Source organism: Pavona decussata, unplaced genomic scaffold (assembly GCF_977016875.1).
Source record: "Pavona decussata unplaced genomic scaffold, jaPavDecu1.1 SCAFFOLD_102, whole genome shotgun sequence".
Taxonomy (NCBI): domain Eukaryota; kingdom Metazoa; phylum Cnidaria; class Anthozoa; order Scleractinia; family Agariciidae; genus Pavona; species Pavona decussata.
The window spans coordinates 7,913,194-7,925,082 of record NW_028145517.1 but is presented as its reverse complement, the minus strand read 5'-3'; the positions used below and the strand labels follow the sequence as shown (position 1 = coordinate 7,925,082).

At 37.9% G+C, this 11,889-nt stretch overlaps 2 protein-coding genes across 2 annotated transcripts; one reads left to right on the top strand and one right to left on the bottom strand.

Annotated features, from left to right (window-relative positions):
* The first annotated feature begins 176 nt into the window (after positions 1–176).
* On the top strand, positions 177–3,070 carry LOC146472065 (uncharacterized). The gene has a single exon (XM_085120630.1). The coding sequence runs from the start codon at positions 177–179 to the stop codon at positions 1,821–1,823; it is 1,647 nt and encodes a 548-aa protein (XP_084976756.1). The 3' UTR covers positions 1,824–3,070.
* Positions 2,967–11,819, bottom strand: LOC146472064 (peptidyl-prolyl cis-trans isomerase D-like). Its single transcript, XM_085120633.1, has 11 exons — positions 11,655–11,819; positions 10,488–10,628; positions 9,617–9,723; positions 8,809–8,997; positions 8,568–8,693; positions 7,516–7,622; positions 6,715–6,849; positions 6,551–6,608; positions 4,629–4,715; positions 3,810–3,852; positions 2,967–3,461 (listed from the first exon to the last, which is right to left on the bottom strand). Exons 1-11 carry the CDS (start codon positions 11,710–11,712, stop codon positions 3,370–3,372), a joined length of 1,143 nt encoding a protein of 380 aa, XP_084976759.1. The 5' UTR covers positions 11,713–11,819; the 3' UTR covers positions 2,967–3,369.
* Positions 11,820–11,889: the final 70 nt, after the last annotated feature.

Sequence of the window (11,889 nt, the reverse complement as noted above, 5' to 3'; positions counted from 1 at the left end):
ACTGGATGTTTGCTGGCTCATGAATAATGCACTGTTCCATCGGAGGAGTTCGATTGACCATGAGGGAATGAAGGTGGTAAAATTATTTTTTTCCGCCTGAAGCTGTGGCCGAAAGTATTGAGAGTTGTTCAGAAATATTCGTTCCTTATCGGGTTATCTTCTGTTAAAGAATCGGTATGATTACACGGAGAGGAATTGGGTTGATTTTGAGAGCACGAGTAACAAACACGTGGCTACTGTCCAAAATATCCCTTTTATCAGAGAGAAGAATTTCCAGCAATATCCTGGAAAATGACCAAACCTCGAATCTTGAAAGGAAGATGAAAACCTACATAGAGGTAGGTAACATCTCAGATGCTTTAAAGCTGTTTGAAGAGAACAGAGAAGGACCAGGTATTTCCTGGACAGTCGAAGGAGCATCCTCTCTGCTTCATATGTTCATGACTCACGGCGAGCACAAAGCTGTGGACAGATTATATGCAGATATGCAGAAGAATGTCAGTTACATTGGAGAGGGAGCTAAAACCACCATGATAAAGTCTTACTGCAATCAGCAACAGTTTGATAAAGCTATTGAAATGTTACGCAGCATCACAAATGGGAACATGATCCACCACACACGCCATTTTGATTACGTTATTAAAAGCTTAGCCAAGAATGGCCAAACAAAGAAAGCCTTCCAGCTTTTTGATGAGAAATGTCAACTACAAGTTCACTGTCGTGCTAGCAAGGGCGATAGATGCTTGACTGTTGATACGGACATGATTGCAGCACTGCTAAATCCAAACAGTGTACAAGAATGCTTACCTAGAGAAGATGAACAGTCAGAAAGATTTGGTGAAGAAGTCAGTGCTGTTTCTAGTCATGTGAGTGGTTATGAGGATGATGATGATGATGCTGATGATGATGATGACAATGATGATGATGATCAATCAAAACAGTACAAGTTGTATGGTGGAATGTCACTGAAAGTGTTTCAGTATCTGCAACGTGCTGGTACAAAACTTCCCAGCCAATTACTTCAGGAAATACGCACATGGTTCAGGCACGATCCATATTACCACTGGATGTGGAAAACTTCAAAGGTTTCCGAGATAGGAATGTGTTCCAACTGTGGCAATCAACTGAGATGTGGCATATCTCCAAGTGACATATCTCAGCTGGAGTGTGAGATCATTAAATTGTCCAGCAATGATTCTCTGCTTCATGGCAAAAAGATGGATAAGAAAATGTGCCAAGAGCTGGATAATTTCAAGGAATTTGTCAAAGAAAAGGGGCCATTTGATGTCATCATTGATGGCTTAAATGTTGGTCTCCATGGTTCAATGGCTAATAGACAAAATATGGTGTTCTCAACAGACAGGCTAAAAGCGACCATAAATTATTTTGTTGGTCAGAAGAAAAAAGTGCTTCTTATAATTCGTCATAAAGCACTTGTACGAAATAATGCAGAAGGGTTGATTACCAATATGGACAATACTTGTTCTGTTTTTGCAAACAAATTTAACAATGATGATTTGTATCTCTTATATGCTGCAGCCTTCAGTGGAATGCAACAGGTCCAAGTAGTGACCAATGACAGGCTCAGAGACCATCGTCTTTTATTGCCAATTGATTTGTGGTGGACATTTTTGAGGTGGACAAGACTGAGCTGTGTCTCTTTTACAACTAATGACAGTGGAAAGATCAAGTTTACGAGGCAAAAGTTTGATCCAGTGGTTCAGCGAGCTGGGAATTCCTGGCACTTCCCTGCTAAAGATGATGCATGGAGGTGTGTGACAAGAGCTGGAATGAAAAAGGAGCTTGAATATGACAGTGAATAAGTGAAATATTTTCTTTATTGGCTCTTCATCATCCTCATGGGTGGTGCAGGACATATGGTATTTTCTGCTATCAAAATAACAATATTATTTCAGTAATCGGAAAGTTCTACGAAGTGAGAGGTCAGGATCATGTGAAGGCTCTGGCCTGTGATCTTTGTCGCATGAGCAGTCCTCTATCATGAATCTTATCAGAATAGCTCACAGTGTCATTGATTGATTGATCAATACCTGGCTTTTCGACAGAAATCCAAGAGACAAGTCTCCCCATATATTAGCAGTAATCAGAGATCAAAGGTTTTTTCTTTCTGGGGTAGTGGGTAAGGGCACATGCCCCCTAAATTTCCTGAGGAAATGAGCCCTTAGGCTTGATTACCAGCCACTGTTTGCCACGCTCACCCCCTGAAGGAGGAAAGCTGGACCTGAGGGAGTGGCAGAAATCGAGCCTAATGAGCTCCTGGAAAAAGCAATTGGTGTGGCTATAAAGCAGTCAACATTTTTAAATTTTCCGGAGAAAGACACAGGGAAAGCAACAGTAATTATTAGGATGGTGTTCTTCAAAATATGTGATAAGGTTAATTTTTCAAAAACATTTTTTAAAAAAGTAGTTGTCCAAAGAATGCCTGAGTGTACACCCTTTGTGCAAAACCTTGGTTGAGTTTCTCAAGCCACTCTGTCATCGCATGACAGTCTTATTTTATTTTGACTAGAAATGAGAATTATATTTCTAAATGATCATATTTAGTCCTGCCTGTATACATTCAAAACGTGTCAAGAGTTCAGAAAGCAAATTAAAGTTTGTTATTGCAAAGTTGTTTTCATTTGTTATTTAATTATGTACCTTTTGTGAGTTGACTGTGAAAATTTTGTAATCTTGGGGAGAGGTGGTTGAACAAGGAGGTTTGAATGTAGGAGTATAGCACTCCCCAGCTCCCCTCCCCCCGCCCCCTGGTAGCATTTTTGTTGCCACACCTTAATGCTTTCCAAGTAAACATTCACATGCCTGGGTAGGGAGGGACAATGTGGAACAAAGACTTCGTCTAAGGACACAACATGATGTCCAAGTCACAGACCTTCAGACTGAAAGATGGAACTCAAATAACATTGGGAGAATTCAGTAGTTAATCAAAGATATTTCTCTTGACCTCGTTTTTAAAATGTCTTTATTGAATTTCATGACCTGTATCAGATGTTGAACAGTGCAATGGCTGAAAGATTTAAGTTAAGCATCATTCAAATGTTATTATTTTTTTAAAAAAAGCATGTGATTGTAACAACTAAAGGAGATTAAAAAATTCCTGTAAAAATGGTACAAATAAGCAAATTCTCCCAACTGTATATCTACTGAGCATTAAGTTTATTTGAGCTAGCAGTCACAGCATAGCACATTTTGATTTAATTTTTTTCATTCAAACTGCTTGACTAAGGTGAAGCACTTAAAGAATATGTTGGGTGATTTGAAATATGACAGTATAAATAATTATTATTGGCAAGTTGTGATTACTGCACAGTATTGCTAAAGTATTATTATGTTGCTGCAGTTCACAGATCACGGTGAAAAAAGCTTTGAATAAATTTGTCTGTCTTTGCTGCGTTTCTCTTCCATCAGCTTTTTTAGTCTTGCAATCTCATTTTTAATACCTGCAAAAAAAAAAAAAAAGTGAGTTAATATCACTGTCATAATTTACATTTCACACAAGCTCCTTCCAAGGAAAGGGGGCCTGACGCAGATCTTAAAAGGGGCTACTGGAATTAAAAAACGAAGTTAGGGGTAACCATACATCTTTCAGATTAAGTAACAATAAGTTTAAAAAGCTTTGGAATATGCAACAATGTATGATTTTTTCCCAAATTGAAACATATCTGAAAACTGTGTGGTTACCACTACTTTTCTTTCTGGATTTCAATAGGCCCTGCTGAGAGTTTTTTTCCCACATTGTCAAAAACTGCTCAAAAATACTTTTGAATTCATGAGAATAACAGACTTACTTTTGTCATTGGGCGCCAGCTTAGCAGCTGCCTGAAGATCAACCTGTTGACAAAACAAGGAAAAATGTGTCCATATTAATGTGTCAAATAAATTTCACTGCTCTTTAAATTTTATGGCAATAAACCCGAGAAAAAGCTTGTTTGATATATACCAATAATCACTTTAAATGATCGCTGAAAAACAAAATCACAGTGAACTGGCCACCTTTGCAGTTTCTGCAAATGTTTGCATGCATTAAGAAATCACCAATGACTTTTTTTAAAAAAAAAAACCAGGGAGTTATCACCAAGCTAACTTGAGGTTAATAAGGGTGGTCCTCAAGACTGAAGAGTGTAATATTTTTTATTGGAATTTGGAAATTTTGTCGCTTAAAGTACTGCTTAATGCCATGTTTCCACTGATTGTTATTAATACTGAGGAAATTTTTCAGTGATGTGCAAAGTGGGCACTTATACTATAACGTGATAACTGTTCTGAGTAAGACATGGTCCTCAGTATGTAGAGGGGATGAGGGGTGTTGCTTCAGAAACCTTTGGTCATTTTATGAATATGAGTATGAGCTTTCAAACCCAGGTCATAGGCTTTGGAATGTGATATTCGAGACAAATTTCATTCCTAGAACATACCAGTCAGGAACCAGCAAAACAAGGGCACTGAGGAGGAAGAGGTGGTTTGAAATGCAAAACATTGTACCCATTCTCAGGTTTGCTTTATTGTCTGATCTGAAAGTTTTTACTTTCTTGGCCACTAAAACTCAACCTAAGTGAACTAAGTCAGCCATACAAAACTCACGCTGACAGTATTGGTAGACAACATACCATTGCCTGTTCAAAGTCCTTCATGTTTGTATTGGCCTGTCCTCTTCTGTAAAGTGCTTTCACATTGCTTGCATCCAAGTCAAGTACCTATAATATTGAGCAAAATGCAGCTCAAACTATTTGATGCTCTGCTCATTCGCAAGTAACAGCAACACTTTGCAGCTACATGTATGATGCTTACCCAAAAGTGAATTATTCAATATTTAATGTGCTTCCAACTATTATGTCTGTGAATGAAATCTTGAAGTGTGACCATTCAAGAATGAAAGCTACTGAACAGTACTTTCCTGTGGTGCTGTTTATTATCCTGTACAAGGTGGTTCTAACTCTTGAGTCTGTGGATGAAATCTTAAAGTGTGACCATTCAAAAATAAAAGCTACTGAACAGTACTTTCCTGTGGTGCTGTTTATTATCCTGTACAAGGTGGTTCTAGCTTTTGAGTCTGTGGATGGAATCCTAAAGTGTGACCATTCAAAAATAAAAGCTACTGAACAGTGCTTTCCTGTGGTACTGTTTATTATGCTTTACAAGGCCGTTCTAACATTGGGTCTGTGGATGAAATCCTAAAGTGAGACCATTCAAATGGAAGCTACTGAGCAGTACTTTCCTGTGGTGCTGTTTATTATGCTTTACAAGGTGGTTCTAACTTTTGAGTCTGTGGATGAAATCCTAAAGTGTGACCATTCAAATGGAAGCTACTGAACAGTACGTTCCTGTGGTGCTGTTTATTTAATGCTTTACAAGGTTGTTGTAACATTGGGTCTGTGGATGAAATTCCAAAGTGTGACCATGTGAGCGAAAGCTACTGAGCAGTGCATTGGTGCTAATTTATAATTTTTGGGTCTGTGGATGAAACCTTCAAGTGGGACCATTCAAATCCCTGCCTGATCAATCGATGAAATCGGTAATTGATAACAATCGATGACAATCAATGTCAATCGATAACAATTAATTGATTGATATCGGAAATCAATGACCAATCGTCGACCAAAAAACATGTGTTTTTTAATTGACATCGATTGTCATCGACTGCCATTGATTGTCATTGATTGTCATCGATTGTCATCGGTTTCCGTATTTCCTTGTAACAAGAAGATAGATCGAATGTCCGATTATGGAGGCTTGCATATTACGTCCCGCTTATAAGACAATGAACAACAACAACAACAGCAACAAGAATTTATTGGTTCATATATCAAATAAACATGTGGGTTTATGTAGACTGCGAGTAATCTCTCATATTTCTTTGTGATCGTCAATTTAGTGCGATCCGAAAATTGCGTGATACACTTCTCGTTCTTACCCCACCTCATTTTTACCGACCGATTTGCATAATTATTCATTTAATTTCCTGTTCGCAGGCAATGGAAAAGATAGTTACAAAACAATTTCGTTTCTCAGAGGCCAAAGTGGTGCTACCAAATCCCGTTTGAGGTGACCCAGTTGTTCATGACCATGTGTTGTGTCTACAACTTTTAGCGCGTTCCCTCGATCTCCCCTCTTCTTTTGAGCAACGAAACACTCACCAAGTTCAACAGAAAATGGGCATTCATGATACCCTTTAACTACAACATTGTAGATAGTTAAAATAACTTCAGACATATTGTACGGGTTTGGGTCACCAGTCACGTATACAGCCACGAGCGGAACTAAAATTACAAATCGAAAACAGTCAGCTTAATTGACCCAAGCTTGTGATTATCGATTGGCCATCGACTGATATCGATTGATCGATTGGATTTCCGATGATCGATTGTCATCGATTGATCAGGCCGGGTCAAATGGAAGACACAAAAGAGTACTTAAGCACATGTATGGGTACTTTTTTGTTCATTTTTTGTAACAAACTGATTTTGACTGTACTGATAAGAACTTAGCCTCTCTTAGCAAATGTTAATAATAAATTGAACTATCATTTTACCTCGTTGCAATCTTCAAATGCTCCTGAATGGTCACCTAACTTTAATTTACAAGCAGCGCTGTAAAAAAAAAGCCACTTGTTAGCAATTTAGTGTCAAACCATTTGCTGAGAAATACTCAAAATAATACACAGATACAGTTGCTAGAAAATAAATTATCCATCACCTGTTTAGATAGCAGCTGATGTACAAAGCTTTTATTTTCCCTTTACTTTCAGCTGGTTTCTCCTCTTTCGGTGTTTCTTCTTCATCTCCAAAGGAGGACTCTGTTTCATCTTCTGACTCTAGACGTCGAAGGTATCTAAAAACAAACAATTTTTAACAATCCCTCAATAACAGTTGAGATCATCATAATATCTGATTATGGTCGGTTAGTGTTCATTGACTTTGATGTTATGGAGGGGGGTGGAATCCCCCTCTCCCTATCCCCAGCCTCTCCCCTCCCCCCCCCCCCCCCAAAAAAAAGATAACTTTGTTATATGGCATTCAGGATATCTCTAATGACAAACAATCCCAAGTTATTTTCGTGATAAACATTGAAAAGCTAAAATGCGCCAAAATAATTACAGTGCAACAAACTAAACCGGTGCCACCCAACATTGATCAGCCAATTACAGGTCATGTTAACAACAAAGGAGTCTGGCTTTAGTAGTTTGTAAACCAATCAAAAACAACAACTTTTCTTTGAATTTCCAAGTGTCAGTTTTATCGGTTGCACCGGTTGAGTTCGTTGCACTGTAATGCTAATATACTAAGACAATATTATAAAATAGAAAAGAATTATTAATATTAAAACAGGATATTTCACCACATGGTAACATCTCATTTAGCTAATAGATAATTTACTTGTCAACATGCCATAAATTATTATTATGGTACAGTAACACTGCACTCCAATATTGCTCTTGCTATAACACTGCTAGTGCATATTTCACAGCTAAATAATTGAAAATAATCTTGATCTTACCGTAGGGTTTTGCTGTACTTGTTTTTGGCCAACTCATAATTTTGTGCCTTGAACAGTTCATTTCCAATACTCTTTAACTTTTCTGTTTGTATCAATATTTCATCAACCTAGAAAAGACAATATTAAATACTGTTTACAAAGACACTAACAAATTGATAAGTTGTTAATATATATATTACGATAATAAAGGGCAGTGTTCCAGATAAGAGAGGCATCTCAGGTCAAAAACCTGAGAAGCCTGGCTTCCTGACCTGACAAAATGAATGGCAAACTTAAGAAGATTCAGAGAGAACCAGAGCTATTGACCCCTCAAAATTCTTCATTGACTCTCTGATTTTGAAAGTTATCTGGAACACTGCAGAGCTTAGATTGCTAGTACCTATTAAGGACGGTGACTACTATTGTTACTGCGCATACGTTCTGCGCATCTCGAGATACTCGGGTTTCCTATGGGTGGTGCCTACTAATACAGGGATAATTTTGCGCGGTTTAATTAAAACTATATGGAGAAAGCAGAACTAAGCAAGTCCTTTTGGTATCTCAAATGAAAATAAGGGGTAACCATGCATTTTTCAGAGATAATTAAGCTTCAATTTAGGAAAAAAGTCCCATACATTGCGTTATATTTTGCTTAATTATCTCTGAAAAATGCATGGCTACCCCCAATTTTCTTTTTGGATTCCAAGAGGCCTTGTTAAGATCTGTTTTTCCCACATAGTCATAAGCCGCACAAAAATACTTCGGTATTAGTAGGCACCTTCCTTAACTGCTGACATTTTCGTGGGTTTAACAACTGTCATGTTTTCACGGGTATTGAGGTTTTAGTAATTTGTCTGGAGTGTAGATGAACATCATCACCACATGAAAACTATGGAGACATTTCTTTTTTCTAGCAGTGATGGGACTTCCACCTCAAGAGCCTCTGCACAAACTGTTTAAATCTCACCACTCATATGAAAGCAGTTCATTCTTACTATTATTTCTCTTGTTTGTTGGTTTTGGAAAGTCTTGGTATTGAAATGGTTAAAGGATCACATTCAAGGTCTTCTTACTTGGTGAAAGTCAAGGCCTGAATCTGCAGGCCATTCAGAAAGCAAGTCTCCTGTGCCATCATCAACTACAGATATACCATCATCTTCATCTGGTTGCAATTCGCCGCAGTCATCAATGACACATGGCTGCAAGATAAAGAGTCAGAAAAAAAGAACATTATTTTACATGAACAAGAGGTGAGCAGTAACTAACTGAAAATAAAATCAAGCAGAGTGGTGAAGCAAAAGAAAGATGTCAAACCTTTTGAGGCATACTATCATCAACTGGTGTTGTTTCAAGTTCTCTGACCACATTCATTCCTTTGAGCACTTTACCAAAGACCACATGCTTGCCATCCAAATGAGGAGTAGGTACAGTGGTGATAAAAAATTGTGACCCATTTGTGTTTGGACCAGAGTTTGCCATGGACAGCAAACCAGGTTTATCGTGCTGCAAAAAAAAAAAAAAAAAAAAAAAAAAAAATATTCCGTTTAGATTAAGACATTTTCACACAATTTGTGTGCCTTATTTTAACTGGTCCTTTGCAACTTATAGGCAATATTTAAACTATTTTTCAGCAAATTACAGTCCCCAATGCAAGGTGCCCAATATCTTAACTGTTCCCTAAGCATTCCTTACACCACAAGTTTGAAGAATGTGTTTAAGGAGGCTCATAAGATGAAAGGCTTTCATGAAGCCAAACTATAAACATCTTTGTAGCTCGGTTGACTGGCAAAGTTTTGATGGCATCGTGGTTACTATGGCAATGGGTCAGCTCCACAAAAAAGATTCAATCTTTGCCAGTATCTTAGAAACTACGTCAGTGACCTACTACTTTAATTGCTTTGTTGAAAGGCCCCAAAATTCTTTATCCCCTAAAGTTGACAATATGACAACAAGTTATCCTGCACATCTTAGGTTATATCCAAAAAGGCTTTTTTTCACCTAAAGAAAATTCCTACTGGATAACATTCTTCCAAATGTTTTGATTTGAAATGGCATACTTATACTTATGAACAAAAGTTTGTCGAGATTTCAAACCAGCACTTTGCTTGTACCATGCACACACCTTTAATTCAAAGTTTTCATCTTCAAATTTTTCTCCGTAAATTGACTCCCCTCCTGTTCCATTATGGTTGGAAAAGTCACCACCCTGGATCATGAACTCCTTTATAACTAAAACAACAAAAACACAGCAGTCATAAAATATACAGGAATAAAATTATAATATTATTATAAAATTATAAAATTATGACAATGATGTTGGCTGAATTAATAATAATTCAGCCAACATCATTGTCATAATTTTGTATATCGAAAAGGATGCAACAGCACTAATGGTATCATCATTTGAACTTGAATAAAACTTTGATGCAAGTCTTTTTGCATAGGTTGTTGAGATTTGTAACAAATGTACATGTGCTGTATCATCTAGCAATAACACTGTTGGCTAATGGTACAACTACTCTGCCCTTCAACTTTACACTACAGTGTTTGTGGGAGCACAGGGATGGTGCAGTGGTGAGAGCACTCGCCTCCCATCAATGTGGCCCGGGTTTGATTCCCAGGTTCGATTCCCGGAGTTGATGCCATACTTGGGTTGAGTTTTTTGTTGGTTCTTGTCCCTGCTTCGAGGGTTTTTCTCCCTCCACAAAAACCAACATTTCCAAATTCCAATTCAACCTGGAAACAGTGGAGGAATAGCCACTCTGTGCATGTGCCACTGAAATTCCCATTTATTTTTTTATTTTTTTTTCTGCAACTTGCAATGCAAAAGCTGATGAGAGCATGTTGTGGAAAACATGTTACACTGCGATGTACTGCGGCATTTTGACCACTTAGTACTGGCCTTTAACAGGTGGTGGTGCCAACTGGCTATGTATCAAGCTTAGCATCATTTCATCCCACAATATCTTTCATGGCATTACTTATTAACTTACTTCTATGAAAAGTGGAGCCTTTAAAATGAAGCGGTTTCCCTGTTGCTGGGCCATTCCCTTTGTCTCCAACACAAAGAGATCTGAAATTCTCTGCAGTCCTGGGACACTTGTCAGCAAATAACTCAAACAATATTCTTCCCACTGTTAAAAAATACAAACAGTCCAGACACTGAAAAAACTGTGGATACACATTTAATGGAAAAACTGACAGAACCTTGCAATGTGTTGCCATTATTAACTACTAACATGTAACTGCTCCAAAAAAAAAAATTTCTATGTGTTACATCAAATGATAACAAAATTATTTTTGTTGTATCAAAAATCATTTCATGTAACATCATCTTTAAGATACAGCACACCATTCCTGCAATATTATCATGATTATCATGTGTGATTTATCAGTTTAGTGATATATTAATAGTCAGCGAGAAAATTTAATATCTTATTGTACATGTCACTGCAACAATTCAAATGCATGTTAAACAACCAGTGAAGGGTTTTCCAAATTCATTATGCACCTACAAATGCTGAACCACTTGCAATTAACAGGGGTGGGGGGGGGGGAGGAAGGGTTGATCATAGGCGGGGCATTTGAACGTGACTAAGATTTCCTGTTGAAATGCAACACTCCAGGGCACATCAAAAGAGTCACTAAACATCATCGAAAATGCGTTAGAAAATCCACTTAAGTGGTCAAGAGTCCCTACATATTACGGGCAAGCAAATGGCTTCCAAATTTCCCGTTTGGCCACAAGTCCCTCCCCCGACCCCTCCCCAGCAGATCAACATTCATAGGTGCCATCATGTATGTATATCGATAACTGCTCCTTCAACATTCAGCAGAGGGCTAGTGTGGTTCTTGTAAATCGGGCTAAATAATTTGATCTCCTAGATCAAACGTAGAGCAAAACATGGCCGGTGTGTCTCTTCGATGCATTGCCATCGTCATGCACGTCGTTGACGTTTACATACAGACAGTGTTTTTCAATTATCTCCGGGACAAAGGTACGAGAAGCACACCATTTCGCTCTAGGTGACTGAAACATGTGCTCTGTATAAAATAAACAAATTACATAACCTTAATTGAGCATAAAGATGTTGGCTTTTAATAAGAAATGAAACCCGTATTACAACCACCGCCCAATAAGAGAAAAATTATCAACCTACCTTTCTCTTCCCCGATGGAAACATCGAAAAAGCATTTCGGATTGCTATTTGTTCCCATTCTTCAAAAGAATTGTTCAGGAAAGGTATAAAATTCTTCCAAAAGTTTAGTCACACGAGGTGGGAGCCACTTTTCCCTCTTCGCTCAACTTTCTAAATTCGCAAACTGGATTATCTCATTGGCTAATCCCTGATAGTCACGTGACAAAATGACGAAAAACGCTGACCCTACCATACA

Excerpts from the sequence above, each read along its gene's own strand:
- LOC146472065 (XM_085120630.1), top strand. The coding sequence starts at position 177 with ATGATTACACGGAGAGGAATTGGGTTGATTTTGAGAGCACGAGTAACA.
- LOC146472064 (XM_085120633.1), bottom strand. The coding sequence starts at position 11,712 with ATGGGAACAAATAGCAATCCGAAATGCTTTTTCGATGTTTCCATCGGG. Across the intron at positions 9,724-10,487 it reads AGGCTCCACTTTTCATAGAA|TTATAAAGGAGTTCATGATC; the intron begins GTAAGTTAATAA and ends TTGTTGTTTTAG. Across the intron at positions 6,850-7,515 it reads AAGTACAGCAAAACCCTACG|ATACCTTCGACGTCTAGAGT; the intron begins GTAAGATCAAGA and ends GTTTGTTTTTAG.